Consider the following 19132-nt stretch of genomic DNA (forward strand, 5'->3'; position numbering starts at 1 on the left):
AAAGAATCTGGAAAAGAATAGATTATATATATTTATACCTGAATCACTTTGCTGTATACCTGAAAATGATACAACATTGTAAATCAACTGTACTTTAACAACAACAAAAGTAAATTAAAAAATAAAATTTATCTGTTCCAGTGGGTAAAAAAAGAACCTATAGGTGTTTTATTATTTTGGATATGAGATACAAGAGATGGGAATCAGGAATGGCTCTAGGCTTTTTAGTCTAGGCAACTGAAAAGGTGAAATTGCTTCCCTAAGCACATACTATGTGCTGTGGAGCTTACAAGCTACAGTGTTAAGGACTGTAAAAGGATTTTTTCTTCACAAAGTTCTCTGCTGAAATTTAACTCACATTCCATAAAACACATAAACATTCCATAAGGTTAAGTGTATCAAGTGTAAGTTTAACATATTTTTATGTATATATTCATGTAATTATCGATCAGTTTCCTTACGCCCTTTCCCACTCCTTGTCAGTTCTCCTGGTTAAAGTAACCACTATTTTTACCCTCATTACCATAAACTGGACTTCCCTGGTAGCTCAGATGGTAAAGCGTCTGTCTTCAATGAGAGAGACCTGGGTTTGATCTCTGGGTCAGGAAGATCCCCTGGAGAAGGAAATGGCAATCCACTCCAGTATTATTGCCTGGAAAATTCCATGGACAGAGGAGCTTGGTAGGCTACAGCCCATGGGGTCGCAAAGAGTCGGACACGACTGAGCGACTTCACTTTACCATAAACTAGTTTCCTCTGTTTTTGACCTTTATGTAAATAGAGCCATATATAAGCTTTAAAATGAAGATATAATGTACATACCATAAAATTCACATTTTAAAGTGTACAATTCAGTGTTGTTGAGTACACTTGCAAATCTATGCAACTCTCCCACTCTGTAACTCCAGAACTTTTTCAACATTCCCCAAACGTTGGCCATTAACAGTCCCTCTCCAATCTCCCCAACTTCTACCCTGGCAACCACGAATCTACTTCCTGTCCCTTTGGACTTGTATATTCTGGACATTTCATATAAATGGAAACATATAATATATGACTTTTTGTGGCTGGCTTCTTTCACTTAGTATAATATTTTCAGGGTTTATTCATGTTGTATTGTGAATCAACAAATCATTCCTGTTTATTGCTGAATAATATCCCATGTGGGAATACTCCATATTTTATCTATCCTCAGTTGATGGAAATTTGGGTTGTTTCCCATTTTAGGCTATTATGCTTACTGTTGCTATAAACACTCATACAAGTTTTGTGTGGATACACATTTCAGTTATCTTGGGTATAGACCTAGCCTTGAAAAGCACATGCCCTGAGTGGCTGGTTTCTTCTCATCAGCATTATGTCTGTGTAGTTAATCCATTTGTGGTGATGTGTGTTTCAGCAGTTCATTCTTTTCCACTACTCTTTAGGATTCTGTTCTATGAATGTACCACAATTTATTTATCCAAATATGGTTGATGGACATTTGGACTATTTCCAGTTTGGGGCTATGGTGAATAATACTGCTGTGAACAAGTGCTCATTTCTCCTGGATAAACACACAAAAGTGATGTTGCTAGGTCATCCCTCTTCATCTGTCTTTCCACATTGTTCTGGCGTGCTTATTCACGCTGGTGCTGGGCACGCCCTTGGCTTCTTGCCGACCTGCCGCAAGAGTCCATCCCTGCCTGGGCACACGGTTAGGACTGACTTTTATCTGGTCTCTGAAGCATCTTGTAACAATCCTGTCCTTCCTTAATATACTTTATTCCCCCCCCCCTGTTGATTAACAAAGCCAAGTTTAACACATTTGTGGATTTGTGGACCTCCGTGAATCCCATCCAGCTGTTTGTTCATGGTTCCCAGGTCAAGAATCTTCTCAATTTTGTGATGCCTTAAACATATCAGTCCTCTTCAACCTTCGCCCTATTCTTTAAGATCTTCTGTTCCAAGATGTCACTGTACAAGTAGGAAGGACCATATGTGTGACTCTTTGCTACCCCATGAACGCCTGCCAGGCGCCTCCTCTGTCCACGGGGATTCTCCAGGCAAGAATACTGGAGTGGGTTACCATGCCCTCCTCCAGAAATCTTCCCAACCCAAGGATCAAACCCACATCTCCTGCATTGCAGGCAGATTCTTTACTGTCTGAACTACCAGGGAAGCTCTGAAGGACCATATATTCACATACATAAAACTGGCTAATACAGAGACCCTGACCTTGCTGGGAAAAGAGGTTAGAATTATTAGCACTTGGAAAAGTCACTGTCTTGTTGGGAAACTCTCATTGTTTCAATTCTCCTAACCTTTGAGAAATTTTCTAATTGTATCCATCACCACTTCTGTTAAATAAACTCCTTAACTGGAGACTAAAAGGGATACACTGCAATTAAACTGGACCCTCCCCGGCTGAGAAGGCATCGCCCTGGCCTCGGACACAGCCAGCCTCCAAGTGGTATATGCTGCCTTGAGCTTCTTCCCTCACCGGGAGCTTTCCCCTCCTCAGCCTGGGCAGGTTTGCTGCCTCAGATTTTCTTTATGGGGAATAATTGGGTGCTTCTTAATCACAGAGTTCCATGGAAAAGAATATGAGTGGACTAAACAAAGTAGACAGTTAAGTAGTTCATAGTAAGTTAGATCTTTTTCTTGGGAAAATGAAAAATTCTTGTTTAAAAAGTTTTTGTTAAAAAATTTCTTAAAAATTTTTTTGTAGAGAGTTTGATAAAGCACAGAGTGAAAATCACTTTTCCTTCCTCTGCAATGCTTACTTCCATTCCTCAAGGCGAATAGTTTATCTTCCTTGTGTTTTTATCAAGCATATGATAGCGTGGTGTAGCTTTGTTTGTTTTCATAACACCGAGATCGCATTATGCATGTGGTGTAGCTTACTTCTTCCACTTGGCAGGGCAGCACAGATGTGCTTCTGTGGATGTGCTTCAAAGTGCTGATGTACCTTCCTTTAATCTTGTCTCTCTTAATGCTTAGTTTTCTTTACTCGTGTTTAGAGTAATGAGTTGATACCTTGACCTCCAAAGAAGACTAATAAGTGTTTTTTCTTATAACTGTGAACTCATGGATTTTAACATATTTGCTGTGCTTTAGTCCGCTTGAGTCATGAACCTTTAGGCACAGACAGCCTCATCCTTGTTGAGTAGGAGTCTCTTTTGATGTGACTCAGCCGGTGGCACTCACTTTCAGGTAGGACAAGGTATTCCAGGCTGTTCTTTCCTCCAAATTGGAATTAAAATTTGGGTTAAGCCTCAGTTTTATTGTGTGCTGTGTTTAGGAAAATGTGTCTCACTAGGTTTAATCAGATCTCCCTGCTGCACCCCTGGGTGTGCCTTATCAGTCTTTCGCCAGGTATGTGTGAGAGCCTCCAGGTGCAGAGAAGGGCAGCTGGAGCCTGATCTGTAGCCAGCAAGTCACCTCTTCCTCCCAAATCAAGCAAATCTCAACCCAAACAGCAACAACAACAACAACAACAACAACAACAACAACAAACCTTATTATGTCCTCAGAGTTTTATCTTTTATCCTGACTATTTATGGGACACCATTGATAAGAAAAGAAACACCATCGAAAAGAAACCAGTTTAGGGCTATATACAAATCTAGTGATTTTTTTTTTCAGTTTTATTTTACAGTAATTTACATATAATAACACTAACCCATTTTAAGTGCCTAGTTCAGTACGTTTTGGAAAATGCAGTTTTGCAGCCAACACAGGATCATATATCCATTACCCCCAACTCAAAAACTCTTTTGCCCCCTTGCAGTCAACTCTTGTCCCCAGCCCAGTGCTAGGTGAACCACTGACTGTTTTGGATGCTCTAGTTTGGCCTTTTCTAGAATTTCATATAAATGGCATTATTATGGTGTATAGTTTTTTTGTGTCTGGCTTCCACGGGCTTCCCTGGTAGCTCAGATGGCAAAGAATTGACCTGCAATGTGAAAGATCTGGGTTCGATCCCTGAGTCAGGAAGATCTCCTGGGGAAGGGAATGGCAATCCACTATAGTGTTCTTGTCTAGGAAATCCCGTGAACAGAGGAGCCTGGCAGGCTACAGTCCAGAGGGTGGCAAAGAATCGGACACAACTGAGCAACTAACACTTTCACACTTTCTTCCACTTTGTGTGAATTTTTGAGATTTATCCATGCTGTTTTGTGTATGAGTAGTTCAGTCCTTTTTTTTTTTTTGACTCCGTAATATTCCATTCTGTGGATATACTAATTCATTTGAAGTTGGGTTGTTTCCCTTTCTTGTTTATGGCTATTATGAATAATGCTGATATAAACACTTGTGGACAGGGAAGTCTGACGTGCTGCATTTCACGGAGGTTGCAAAGAGTAGGACAAGACTCAGCAACTGAACAACAAATATCTGTGTATGAGGCTTTGTGTCGACCATGTGTTTTAATTTTCTTGAGTAGATACCTTGGGATGAGGATTTCTGAATTATATATTCAGTGTATATTTAATTTTTCAAGAAATTGCCAAAATGCCCTGTCTCCTGCAGAAGCTACTCTGTCACCCCATCTTCTAATTTTCCAACTTCTCATGTCCAGCCTGCTTTCTGGAAGTCTTCCCTTTCCTGCCATTTCCTAGTTCTTCAGTATCTTACTGCCCTGACTTCCCAACATGCAAAATAGCTGGTTTCTGTGTGTCCTTTCCACCATTAAAACTCTGATGGCAATTATGAGGGTCTGACTCCTAGTTCCACTACTTGTTTAATTCTGTGACCTTGGGCAAAACCTAACCTTCTACCTCCACTTTCACCATCCGTGAAATGGGAATGAGAGTAGGACCTTTCTCTCATTTTTCTTTTTTTGATTTTACATTTATTTTAATTTTTTAAAAATTAAAATGAAATTTAGTTGACTTACAATATTAGTTTCTGGTGTGCAATATAGTAATTGATATTTTTATAGATTATATGGCATACAAAGTTATTATAAAATATTGACTGGTCCATGTGCTATACAGTATGCCCTTGTAATTTATTTTTTAAAATTTTTATTGGAGTATGATAGAATTGATGTGAAGCTCTTATCATAGTGCTTGGTGCATAGTGTCTGACCATTCATTGTTAGCTGTTATTAGAGTGTGTGTGAGTGTGTGTGTGTTTTGTGCAGAGAGGGTGTTTCTTAGTTTTCATTCTTTAAACTTCAGTTCTCTGTTCACCTTTTTTCCATCTGAAAGGATCTTATGAAATTAAGCAACTTAAGTGACAAAATATCACAGCAAGCATATTCTGAAACTCTAGGTATAATCAACACAACTGTATTTACTCATTTGGAATGTAAAGTTGGAAGTAATAATAATGGATATTTATGTAATGCTTTAACTTTGAGTATTTTACCCTTTGCTGACAGATATTTCATAGTGAAAGACTTAGAAGGTCTAGGGCTGCAATTTCTTGGTCTTTGTAATAGTGAGATGCCAGACCAGTCCATGATGTGATAAACACAGATGGGGCAGGTGAGCTGTCTAAGCTTTTTATCAGGAAATTCTAAACATGAACTCTGTAACCTTTCATGCCAGTCATCTCTGCCATGCGTCCCGTCATAACACAGAAGGCAGTAGGTAGTATATAGAAAGGGCCTTCTTCCTAACACAAGATCCCCTTGACAGCATTTCTCATCTGCCTCTGCCTGAACCCTATTGTGAAAGCTAACTTGCCTGTGATTAATTTGCTGTTGTATTATACTGGCTTCCCTGTGTGCCCAACTTTGGAGATAGGCTGTTTTGTCAGGGTGCCGCTTAAAATGTTGCAGCTATAATTGAGCCCAGCATTCTGAGTGTGCATCATTGAGTCTAATATTCTGAATGTGTCCCCAGTTCTCTGGTTGAAGCTCCATTCTTCCGTGAATCAGCCTGAAATGTCTCTATCACCTTTCCAGTCACAATATCATGGTATTCATTTATTATATTTGGGGTGAACATATACTTTATCGTCTAAATTAGGATACTTTTGAGAGTAAAAAAGGACATGGTAATTAAGCTCAGGCACCAGGCATAAAACCAGAATTGGCTTGGACACATAAAATTATATGAAGTTGAACTCAAATCTGTCAGATACTCAAGCAGCTGCATTTTTCTGAATTTAAATTCAGAACTGTACTTTTGTTAAAGTTTCATTGCGTTGATGTTTGTCCTGTAGAGATTATTTCAAATCTAGATTTTTGTCTGTCAAATTAATCATTCATCCCCATTCTGTGCCATCTGAAAATCTGATACACACCTTTCTTGCACATCTTTTTTTTGGTAATATAAAAGTTACCTCCCCAGATCCACAGCACCAGGTCATCTCCACTTTTAAACTGAGGCGCAGGATCTTAGAGTGTTCCTGTCTCAAATATTTGCATTTTAACAGGAGACAAAAATGAGTAAAACCTTTTGGAGCAGAAAGAACAGAAATCTAACAATTGTTTCTCAGGCAATTTGGCAGGTGTTTCCTCTGCAAAATTTGAGCATCTTCCATATACTAGATATTAGGTGCTGAGTGTAGTGCTGGGCACTGTGCTTAGTTGCTCAGTGGTGTCCGACTTTTTTTGACCCCGTGAACTGTAGCCCGCCAGGCTCCTCTGTCCATGGAGATTCTCCAGGCAAGAATACTGGTGTGGATTGCCATGCCCTCTTCCAGGGGATCTTCCCAACTCAGGGATCAAACCCAAGGGGATTCTTTACCATCTGAGCCACCAGGGAAGCCCAAGAATACTGGAGTGGGTAGCCTAATTCCTTCTCCAGGGGTACTTCTTGACCCAGGAATTGAACCAGGGTCTCTTGCATTACAGGTGGAATCTTTATCAGCTGAGCTACCAAGGAAGATGAATGTAGAGTTACATGCAAACATGTTAGTTATCAAAAATGCCATCTGATGGATAGGTAAGGTTGTAAAGGTAGAGGAGGTGTTTCCTCTACAGATTCTGAGCGTCTTCCATATGGCAGATAATAGCTGGTGAATGTAAAGTTACATGCAGAATGTTACTTAGCAAAAGGTGCCGTCTGATGGATAGGTAAGGTACTAAAGGTAGAGGTCAACTAGAGTGGGGTGAAAAAGAGGAAGACTTATTTCAAAGGATATCTTCCTGTTCTATTGTAATTGCCTGTATAGAAACTTCATGGGGCAATTAATAGAAGGATAATTTTATTTCAAAGTAAAAACTGGATTTCAGAAGTCTATAAATCAAGAAAAAGTTCCTTTGATCATGTCAGTTTTCGCTCCTCTTGACAACAGAATTCCTTCCTTCCTTTTCTCCAGTCTTTATGTAGATTTTTTTTACAATTTCATTTCCTTTAACCCTAACCTGTATTCATCTGTAAAGTAGTAAAATCACTCAGTCATGTCCAACTCTTTGTGACCCCGTGGACTGCAGCCCACCAGGCTCCTCAGTCCATGGGATTCTCCAGGCAAGAATACTGGAGTGGGTTGCCATTTCCTTCCCCATGGGATCTTCCCGACCCAGGGACTGAACCCGGGTCTCCCGCATTGGAGGCAGACGCTTTAACCTCTGAGCCACCAGGGAATCCTATAGAATAGTCACTTTCAAACACTTTGTACTTCAACTCTCAGTGTGGAATACTGAATACTGTACGTTTCACATCATAATCCAGCATGTAACACACACATACACGTGTGCATGCACACACACACACACGCACAGACACACAGACACACGAAACAAGTTTCTTGAATAGAATACTTGCTAGTGCAATGACTTCTGTTTACGTTCTCTTCTCTTCCCACTCCGTTTCATTCCATCCCTCTTGAAGCTCCATGGTGATGTATGGTAGAAACCATCACAATATTATAAAATAATTATCCTCCAATTAAAAATAAAATAAAGTTAAAAAGTCAAATGCCATTTCATTCCATCCCGTTGCATTTCAGTCCATTCAAAAGGGGCTGACTGAAGCCAAATAAATTGACTTCAAACTTGGTTTGCACAATTACAGTTTTTCAAACAACTATTGTTGTTCAGTTGCTAAGCCATGTCTGTTTGTGACCCCAGGGATTGCAGCATACCAGGCTTCCCTGTCCTTCACTATTTCCCAGAGCTTGCTCAAACTTATGTCCATTGAATTATTGTCCATTTACTTATAAATTATTTATAGAGATAGATGCTTTATGGTCATAATAATCAACAAAAAGTAGTTTTACTTGGGCACAACTCTGCAGTAATAGTGATGATTAGGACTTTGTCATCTTTTTTTTCCTTATGGGTATATCTGCTCACAGAGGACCTAGCATGAGACACTGAGTTTTTCTCCTGTATGGGTGTAACAATGAATTCAACAGCCAGATAATGAACAGCAAGAAATTCTTCAATCTAAATATTATATAACTCTCCATTACATAATTATAACTTGGCATAAAATATTTTGTATTCAACTTGAAAAAAGTTTAAGCCAGGAGTTATTATTGCCATGCTGCAATTGGTTTAAAAAGCCCATCACTATAAAGTTATTTTACCTGTCTTAAAAGTTTAGTTATTCAGCTATTTGAAAATTACTACTTTTAAAGTGGAGGCCTTGAGACCATGAAATATCCTGCCTAATTGTTTCAATTTTGCTACTTTGTTACTTCTATTAACTCAGAGTCACAGATACTCAGCCCTTTTTAAAATACATTTTTGGGTCCTATGGCACCCCACTCCAGTACTCTTGCCTGGCAAATCCCAAGGATGGAGGAGCCTGGTAGGCTGCAGTCCATGGGGTCGCTTAGAGTTTGACACGACTGAGCGACTTCACTTTCACTTTTCACTTTCAGGCATTGGAGAAGGAAATGGCAACCCACTCCAGTGTTCTTACCTGGAGAATCCCAGGGATGGGGGAGCCTGGTGGGCTGCCGTCTATGGGGTCACACAGAGTCATACACGACTGAAGTGACTTAGCAGCAGGAGAGGTTTGCGGAGAAGGCAATGGCACCCCACTCCAGTACTATTGCCTGGAAAATTCCATGGATGGAGGAGCCTGGTAGGCTGCAGTAAATGAGGTCGAGAAGAGTTGGACACGACTTCACTTTCACTTTCATGCGTTGGAGAAGGAAATGGCAACCCCCTCCAGTGTTCTTGCGTGGAGAATCCCAGGGACGGAGGAGGCCGTCTATGGGGTTGCAAGGAGTCGGACACAACTGACGCGACTTAGTAGCAGCAGCAGCAGCAGCAGCAGCAGCAGGAGAGGTTTGAGCTTCCCAGGTGGCATTAGTGGTAAAGAACCCACCTGCCAAAGCAGGAGACATAAGAGATGTGGGTTCATTCCCTGGTTTGGGAAGATCCCCTGGAAGAGGGAATGACAATCCACTCTGGTATTCTTGCCTGGAGAATCCCATGGACAAAGGAGCCCAAAGAGCTGGACATGACTGAAGCAACTTGGCACATATGCACAGGAGAAGTTAAGCATTTCTAGGAGTATGAAACCAGGAAAAGCTAGGCTATCATGTTGTGTTTTAATTTCAGTAAATGTACCTAAGTGTATCTTTTAGCATGTATCAGAATTTTATTCTTTTTATGGTGGAGCTATAGTCTATGGTGGCTCAGATGGTAAAGCGTCTGTCTACAATGCGGGAGACCCGGGTTCGATCCCTGGGTTGGGAAAATCCCCTGGAGAAGGAAATGGCAATCCACTCCAGGACTATTGCCTGGAAAATCCCAAGAACAGAGGAGCCTGGTAGGCTACAGTCCATGGGGTCGCAAAGAGTCAGACACGACTGAGCGACTTCATTTCACTTCATAGTCCATCGTAAGTGTATAGCACATTTTGTTTATCTATTCATCTCTTGATGGATGTTTGGATTTCTTTTACTACTTGTGAAAACAGAGATTAATCTGGAGTAAATCTAAAAACTATTTTTGAAAATTTAGGATAGATCTTCAGTTTCAGTTTCTTCATTTATCAAACTAATGCTAACCTCAAAGCGTTTTGAGAAGAATTAAGTTAGGGAATGTGACAAGCTCTGATACATAGGAGACACTATAAAAGTGTATTATATAGCTATAAATAAAAAATACAAGTAAACACATATGAAATATATATAAATAAGTATTGTGTATATGTATGTTTATGTCTATATGTGTGGTGTTGGTAGTGGTTTAGTTGCTCAGTGGTGTCCATCTCATTTGTGATCCCACGGACTATAGCCCACCAGGTTCCTCTCTCCATGGAATTCTCCAGGCAAGAATAGTGGAGTGGGTTGCCATTTCCTTTTCCAGGGGATCTTCCTAACCCAGAAATCAAGCCCACATTTCCTGCTTGGCAGGCAGATTGTTTATCAGTGAGCCACCTGGGGAAGCCCTATGTCTATATGTATCAGTTCAGTTCAGTTGCTCAGTCATGTCCGACTCTTTGCGACCCCATGAATCGCAGCACGCCAGGCCTCCCTGTCCATCACCATCTCCCAGAGTTCACTCAGACTCACGTGCATCGAGTCCATGATGCCATCCAGCCATCTCATCCTCTGTCGTCCCCTTCTCCTCCTGTCCCCAGTCCCTCCCAGCATCAGAGTCTTTTCCAGTGAGTCAACTCTTCACATGAGGTGGCCAAAGTATTGGAGTTTCAGCTTGAGCATCATTCCTTCCAAAGAAATCCCAGGGCTGATCTCCTTCAGAATGGACTGGTTGGATCTCCTTGTAGTCCAAGGGACTCTCAAGAGTCTTCTCCAACACCACAGTTCAAAAGCATCAATTCTTCGGTGCTGAGCCTTCTTCACAGTCCAACTCTCACATCCGTACATGACTACTGGAAAAACCATAGCCTTGACTAGACAGACCTTAGTCGGCAAAATGATGTCTCTGCTTTTGAGTATGCTATCTGGGTTGGTCATAACTTTTCTTCCAAGGAGTAAGCATCTTTTAATTTCATGGCTGCAGTCACCATCTGCAGTGATTTTGAAGCCCAAAATATAAAGTCTGACACTGATTCCACTGTTTCCCCATCTATTTCCCATGAAGTGATGGGACCAGATGCCATGATCTTCATTTTCTGAATAGCTTTAAGCCAACTTTTTCACTCTCCTCTTTCACTTTCATCAAGAGGCTTTTTAGTTCCTCTTCACTTTCTGCCATAAGGGTGGTATCATCTGCATGTCTGAGGTGATTGATATTTCACCCAGCAATCTTGATTCCAGCTTGTGTTTCTTCCAGTCCAGCGTTTCTCATGATGTACTCTGCATAGAAGTTAAATAAGCAGGGTGACAATATACAGCCTTGACGTACTCCTTTTCCTATTTGGAACCAGTCTGTGGTTCCATGTCCAGTTCTAACTGTTGTTTCCTCACCTGCATACAGGTTTCTCAAGAGGCAGGTCAGGTGGTCTGGTATTCCCATCTCTCTCAGAATTTTTCACAGTTTATTGGGATCCACACAGACACATATATATACACACACATGTGTATATGTACACACTCATTTATGTATGTATAAATTTGCTTCAGTTTCTTTCAGACTTGATATTTGTATATTGTGACTTGAAGACTTGCCTTTTGATTTTGGAATCAGCCTGCTGATTACATATTTTTTTTGATTGTGCTTGTTAATATGAAATTTTAAGAATGGGAAATTAATTGAAAATTATAAATTATGATGTTTTGGTAGTGAATTGTGCTTAGGCCTAGTGTTTGCTTAATGCTAAAATTAAAACCTTGACAGGAATGAAAATAAGCATTGGTACATTTGAATTTCATTTTTCTGTCTCACTCCAGAGGAAGCAGAATATAAAATTTCCCTTGTTTTTGAGAATTTAGCCATTAATGTAGGAATTCCTATTAATGTCTTAACATTTATTTAATTATATATGCATACGTGGCACACTGGGCTTCCTTTGTGGCTCAGCTGGTAAAGTATCCGCCTGCAATGCAGGAGACCTGGGTTCAATTCCTGAGTTGGGAAGATCGCCTGGAGAAGGGAAAGGCTACTCACTCCAGTATTCTGGGCTGGAGAATTCCATGGACTAAGTATAGTCCATGGAGTCACCAAGAGTCAGATAGGATTGAGTGACTTTCACTTTCACTTCTATGTGGTGTACTTCCCATGATAAAACATAAATGTACCTTTGAAGTATTATAATTGTTTTGTATCTATCTATCTAGATATCAGAAATCTATATATTTTTAGATGTAGATAGATATCTAGGGGTTGCAAAGAGTCGGACTCGACTGAGCGACTTTCACTCACTCACTCAGATAGATGTATATCAGAGGATTGCAGTTCACATTCTGACTTAATTCCTTACCAACTTTTTGGATTTAAGAGAAGTATCAATTTCTTTCTCTGGAATATAGAGAAAATTATCCCCGCTAACTCTCAGCATTGTTGTGAAGATCAGATGTTCTTTATTATCAATATGCATTACTCTCTATGGTTTACGAGGTGCTCCAAGGCAGTTCACTGTATCGAGCAAACCAAGTATGGTATCAACATCTGTCACTGCGGGGCCAGTCACTTCACAGGGCTTTCAAGCATCCTGTGTGTGATTGAACTTGTGTATATCTGTAAGTTATTTCAATCTATAGATTCTATCTTGAATGACTAAGGCAACTTACTCTGAGCTTTTATTTCCTATGTCAGAGAAGGGAAAGGTTAGATTTTATCTGGAGCCCCTTCGAGTTGTAACATTTTTATAATCTACAGGCCATTTCTCTCCTTCTTCAGTAGTAAAATAGCTGACTTTTGCTTAGAAGAAGCTATCCTGCAACCTTCATGCTGGAAGCCACGTATTCTGATAAATTTTAACACGTGCTAACACCTGCAGTAAATTTTCTTCGGCTTTTGTAACATTCTAGAGGACGCTTCCCCTCTATCTTCTATCCTTGCCTTTGATCATGATCAGGGAGTAGATGTTTGGTTTGAAATTTCCACGCGTAAACAAAACAAAACAGACTCCTTTAAAAAAAACATACTCTAAACTTAAAGAGTTCTTTAAACACACTGTATTTCAGGATACATTTCTTAGAGAAACTGAAAAATAAGAAGAGAGCTACAATTATATTTTTGGCCAGTGAATGTGTACCTCTCTCTGACCAACTGTTAATTCTAATTGCTGGCATCCAGTCACACCTCATCTGCCTTTCCCTGGCCCTGGGGAGAGTTTTGTTACCACTTTCCGTTTTATCATTGGGAAGGGCCTGTTGTCTTCATGAAACTCTGCTCCATCCGGTTTATATTAAAAACAGGAGAAGCTCAGAGGCTCTCCCTCCCCACCTTTCTCCATGTGGAGATAATAAAGCCCTTGGCAGCCACATTCTCTGTAATCAGCATGAGGTAATTTTACAGGCTTCCATGAAAGAGCCATTTGTTGAATGCCTGCTTTGTGACACCCATTTGCTGATGGTTTAATGTTTTGCCTCATTTAAATCTTACGACATCTCATGGAGGGAGAAGAAATGAAACAAAGTTTTCTTTCCACCATTACCAAGGGAAATTGTTGGCTACTACATAACTTGAACTTCATGTATAATAATCTAGAATAGAGTCCTACAGACCGTTTCTGGGGTGCAAAAGCTGCCTAGTGTTTTAGGAAGCACTTGTATCCGTACAAAGCAAAACATTTGAGAACCATTTAGTGAGGTATTGCGAGTAGAAATTTAGACTGGTTTCCTTCCAGACGGACATGGCGTCGCTTGGGAAGGTTAGTTCTTTGATTTACAGTGTTCCACACTGAGGAATACATGCTCCACACCATTTGAGTGGCTTTCATATTTCTTCCCTCCATGAACATTTATTAGAAGGTTTAAGATACCAGCAGATCTTTCAGTTTAATGTGAACACTTCCGGGAGGTTTGATTTCCTTCCATGGTTTTAAAATAAATGTTCCAATTTTAAGACTTTTTTTTTTTTTTTACAATATTGCTTGACTGAACATAGCCTGTTTAGTCAGATTTCTAGCATTTCTTTACCTTCTATAATTCTGCAAAAATTGCTGGCCTTAGATCTTTAGGTTAAGTTTTTTTTCTTTTTATAATTTAACTTGAATTACTTGCTTGTAATTACTTATTTATGCTTTTGATGTTTGCTCTATGAAGCAAACCTTGCCTTTTTCTTTTTTTAAAGTATGCTTTGAGTCTTGAAATGCTAGAGATTGTTGCTACCTAGTTAATAAATGACACTAAGTAGCTTTGTAATTAGAAAACTCCCTGAGGTCTTTTTTCCTACCAGTATATACATCTTTAAATTTAGAGAATGAGCAGACGAAGGGGTTCCAGAGTTCTGGAAGCAGGTTGAGGAGGGTAGTGAGAGTGGATAGATAGGTCTGGATTCCTGCATGCCAAAGAAAGTGTTAGTTGCTCAGTCATGTCTGACTCTTTGTGAGCCCATGTAGCCCACCAGGCTCCTTTGTCCATGGAATTCTCCAGGCAAGAATATTGGAGTGGGTGGCCATTCCCTTCTCCAAGGGATCTTCCCAACCCAGGAACTGAAACCTGGGTTTCCTGCATTGCAGGTGGATTCTTTACCGGCTGAGCCACCAGTGAAGAGAAAGGAAGGCTTTTTGTCAAGGCTGTACCCATGCTGGTGCTGGTTATTGCTTCTGCATATTTTAAAAGATACTAAGGCTATGGTTTTTCTAGTGGTCATGTATGGATGTGAGAGTTGGACTGTGAAGAAAGCTGAGCACCGAAGAATTGATGCTTTTGAACTGTGGTGTTGGAGAAGACTCTTGAGAGTCCCTTGGACTGTAAGGAGATCCAACCAGTCCATCTTAAACGAGATCAATTGTGGGTGTTCATTGGAAGGACTGATGCTAAAGCTGAAACTCCAGTACTTTGGCCACCTCATGCGAAGAGTTGACTCATTGGAAAAGACTCTGATGCTGGGAGGGATTGGGGGCAGGAGGAGAAGGATGAGATGGCTGGATGGCATCATTGACTAGATGGACATGAGTTTGGATAAACTCAGGAAGCTGGTGATGGACAGGGAGGCCTGGCATGCTGCAATTCATGGGGTTGCAAAGAGTCGGACACGACTGAGCGACTGAACTGAACTGAACATGGTAGTAGAGACTTTACCCTCTACTTCTTGCCGTGCTTTTTCTGGGAATTCAAGAACTGTATACAAAGACACATTGTGGTGTCTGAGACTGTGGCATCAATGAAGGGGTGAACACCTTGTCATGAATTTGACATTTTGGGGTTACGTTTGGCTTTAATCTGAGAGCTCTGCTTTTGGAAGCTCTTTGCTGAGAGCTCTGGAAGTGTTTAATCACTTCTTAATCTTAGTAAAGCTACTGCTGAATGAATGGAGCAATGTTAATAATAATACCTTACATTTAATGCTTATTATAGGGCTTTAAAGTTCACAGAGTAATTTCACAGATTTTCTGTTTTTTTTTTTCTCATCTCAGCAGCCCTGTGAATTAGGTGTGGCAAGTATTATTACCACCTTTATTGTGCAGTAAATTCAAAATCAGACAGAATACGTGACTAGCCCAAGAACAGATTTTTTAAAATGTTTTCTAAAGGAGGTAGAGGGAGAGTTACACACACACACACACACACACACACACACACACACACCCATCCATCACTGTGACCACCAACATCATTTTTACAGAGGTCTGAATGCCCTAGGCTTCTTCCTGTCAACCAGAATAGTCCTGTGATGATAGTACCCACAGAAACACTTCAATTATTTACAAAATGAGATGCCTCCTGGGGAAGGTGGCTGAGGAGAACTAAACAGCTGAGGCTCTGAAAATGGAAAGGGCTTTGAAAATCTAAGCCTTAGTGTCTCAACCAGAGTGGGAGGATGTCAGCTAGACTAACCTCACTTTCCCTCTCCCTCACCCTTCCCCACCCCACACTAACAGGTAAGACTACGCCTGTTGGTTCTGCTGCTTTCTTTTTAAATCTGCAGCTACCCTAAAACTCCGATAGGCCTAGGTCCTCCCTATCTCTGATCAAACTGGCAGTGGACGTTCATGCTGGGCTTCTCATCTTGCTGTTTATGTCATCTCCCACGTGCTGTAAGAGCTGAAAACCCTAAGAATAGGGTGTTTTCCCTGGGGTAGAGAGCATACTCCTAACCTAAAGCATGGCACCCTGCAGACCCAGATTTCAGCCAGTGTTGCCGATTTCATTTCACAGCCTGGAACGTCATTTTCTTGACCAGTTGGTAGGTCCCTGGACGTTCTGCTTCTCTGCCCTGGGACTAGCATGGACTCTGTTTGAGATACCCCCCCACACCTCCTCCCCCGACCCTGCAACCCCTGAGCATTTGAACCTTCTTGCCAACATGCTGAATTAGTATATATTCTTTAACACTTAACTTGTGTCGTCTTCTCCGGAAGACTTTTCTGGATCCCCCTAAACAATGTGAATGGGCTCTTGGGTCTTTGAGGCCCATAGCACCTTCTCCAGAGCCTCATTGTGAAAATTCATCACACAGTCAATGCCTGTTTCACCCACTAGATGGAGAGCTTTCTGAGGACAGGGTCTCAGTCCTCACACCCAGAGGCACAGCCTACTGGTCAACCCTAGTTGGCTGGATGTTTGACTGGATGCATCACAATCGCTTTGGCTATGACGATGAGGACTGTGAGTTTCTTTGCTAGCTACCCAAGGATACCATTCATTAGGAGTGCTCCTGGGGTGGTCTAGAATTTAGGAAAAAAATAATTTCTTTGTCAAAAGACTATTTCCTAGTGGACTTAACTAGGGATTTGAAGTAATGGAGAAAGAACCCCCCTTTTTTTTTCTTTCTTCATAGATGAAGGTAGTCAGAAGTAGAGATTGTAGATTATGGAGTTAAGTTCTGCTTAAATATAGACTTGTATTTTTGCCTAATATAGGACAGTTAAAGCAGTCTGCTGTGTTACTTAGGGAGTACTCTTTTGGAGATATCACTAAGCAACCTTGGTATGCGTGCTTGTAAAACTTGTATATTCTCTTTGTAGAAACTAATATATAGGAATAGTTCCTAGGGGTTATCAACCTATTCTGCCAAGGAAAACAGGTTTTAAATCTAGTTATTTGGGTTTCACATGCTTGTGCCTGGTGAGGATTCCTGTCTCCTGCTCTAATTATGACAGTCTTTCCACCTACTTTGAGCAGTTAGAAGGTGTCTGTTTTCTGCTACTTATAAAATATTTACTCATCCACATCAATAACTTTTACACCAGAAGTTAATCATGTTTTCTGTAGGTGTATATGTGTAGAGGGGAAGCAATCAATAGAATTTGTTATTATTTCTAATGACAAGCTATAGAAAAAAGTCATTATTTCTTCTGAGTTTTAAAACTTCCTTAAGTAATTTACAGTAATATTTCTTGATCATGTGTGCCATTAGAACCAAAAGAGAGATTTGAAAAGAGATTGTCTCGGACTTCCCTGGTGGTGCAGTGGATAGGTATCCACCTGCCAATGCAGGGGACGGGTTTGACCCCTGGTCCGGGAAGACCCCACATGCCACAGAACAACTAAACCCGTGTACCACAACTACTGAGCCTATGCTCTGGAACCCTGATCTGCAACTAGCGAACCCATGTGTTGCAACCACTGAAGGCTGTGCTCCGCAACAAGAGAAGCCACTGCAATGAGAAGCCTGTGTGCAACAATGAAGAGCAGTCCCTGCTCACCGCAACAGAGAAAACCCGAGCACAGCAACAAAAACCCAGTGCAGCCAAAAATAAGTAAACAAAAGTACATGAAAAAGAAAAGCGATCACCTCATTTAATTCTACACTTAATTTTAAAGAGAATAATAGAATGAGTGTATATATATATATATACTATATATATAATATAGTCAATAATATGCCTAAAGTTGACATTTGAGTTGACTGAATTATATCTTTGGAAATGTATTTGAAAAATGAAAATGAATGTGAACATAAACACATCAGTCAAAGCAAGGTTAATTTATTATATAGAGTTTTTACAAATTTTTGTGAGATAAATGAAAATAATGTTTGGATCTTCTGTGACAATACTCCTTTACTATAGAATATTGGGCATTGACCTATATTCTAGATTGTAATCCATTCCACAAACATACAGAATCACTAACAAATAAAAGCAGGGTTCAGGCAGACTTCCATTTTCCTCTTTAAACAGAAAAAATTTGTTTTTCCTCTTAGAGATATCACTATATTATTACACTATGATTTTCTAACTTAATATTTAGTAGTAGAGTATAATCTTAGTTTTTTGTTTTGCTTTGTTTTTCCCTTATAACAATGCAGTACAATCATTATAACATACTGCATCTCAGACTTCCACACCATGTTCACCCTAGATATGTGTAACCTTGGGGAATAGATGACTGAGATGCGATTGCTTGATTGCTGTGAGTGTTTCTACTTCTTCCATCACTTTTGACTGTCAAAGATACATACCATGAATAAGTAATTGATTGTACAAAGTCAGATAAGGCAAGGAAAGACAGTAATCTGGTTCTCCTGACTTTCTAAGACCAGGTACTGCATTATAATTAAGAAGTGCTTAATAATGTTTACATTGGTTTGGTTTCTTTATAAATCACGTTAGCTATGGTTTCTTTTAAAAACCCTAACCAAATGAAAAAGGTGGTATTTTAACAGACTAAATAATTATTTGAAAAGCAATGTTATGGGTAGAATTTAAGAATTCACCTGAGTATGGGCTAAATGATGTTTAAATGTTATTTATACGCAGACATTCGAGATTCTAATACTCAGCTATAAGGGAAACCTAAGAAATGCTGGTGTCCTTAGTTACAGTGTTTTCGTTTGTTGATTTGTCATAGACTGCCTCTTTAAGGTGTGCCCTATGAACCGATATTCTGCTCAGAAGCAATATTGGAAAGCCAAGCAAGCTAAACAAGGGAACCACACAGAGGCGGCCTTGCTGAAGAAGTTACAGGTAAGGACTAGCCTTCCATCTCTCTGGCTTAAGATAGAACAAGTACAACAATAACAAAAGATCTATTCCATAGCTTGGTGATTTCCCGCAATACATTCAGATCCAGAACAGATGTGGCAACATGCTGAAAGTGGAAAGGACGTTTAAGTCTTTCTAATCCGTGTATGACTTCTGATTTCCTGGTGTGTAGGTATTGTATTTCTTGCTGTTTATTAGGGTGTGCCGGACCAATTCAGATATTCACATCACACTGAAAACCAATTCAGAATCTCTGCAGGAATATCAAATCCAGTTATATTTTACTTGAC

At 40.2% G+C, this 19132-nt stretch overlaps 1 protein-coding gene across 1 annotated transcript in view; it reads left to right on the forward strand.

The window, feature by feature from the left end:
• Positions 1-19132, forward strand: part of ITPR2 (inositol 1,4,5-trisphosphate receptor type 2) — a 599561-nt gene that overhangs the window by 108737 nt on the left and 471692 nt on the right. Inside the window, exon 3 of the mRNA XM_069585523.1 lies at positions 18709-18824. Coding sequence (XP_069441624.1) covers positions 18709-18824 — 116 coding nt within the window. The remainder of the gene's footprint in view (positions 1-18708; positions 18825-19132) is intronic.

Source organism: Ovis canadensis, chromosome 3 (genome assembly GCF_042477335.2).
Source record: "Ovis canadensis isolate MfBH-ARS-UI-01 breed Bighorn chromosome 3, ARS-UI_OviCan_v2, whole genome shotgun sequence".
In the NCBI taxonomy this organism is placed as follows: Eukaryota; Metazoa; Chordata; class Mammalia; order Artiodactyla; family Bovidae; genus Ovis; species Ovis canadensis.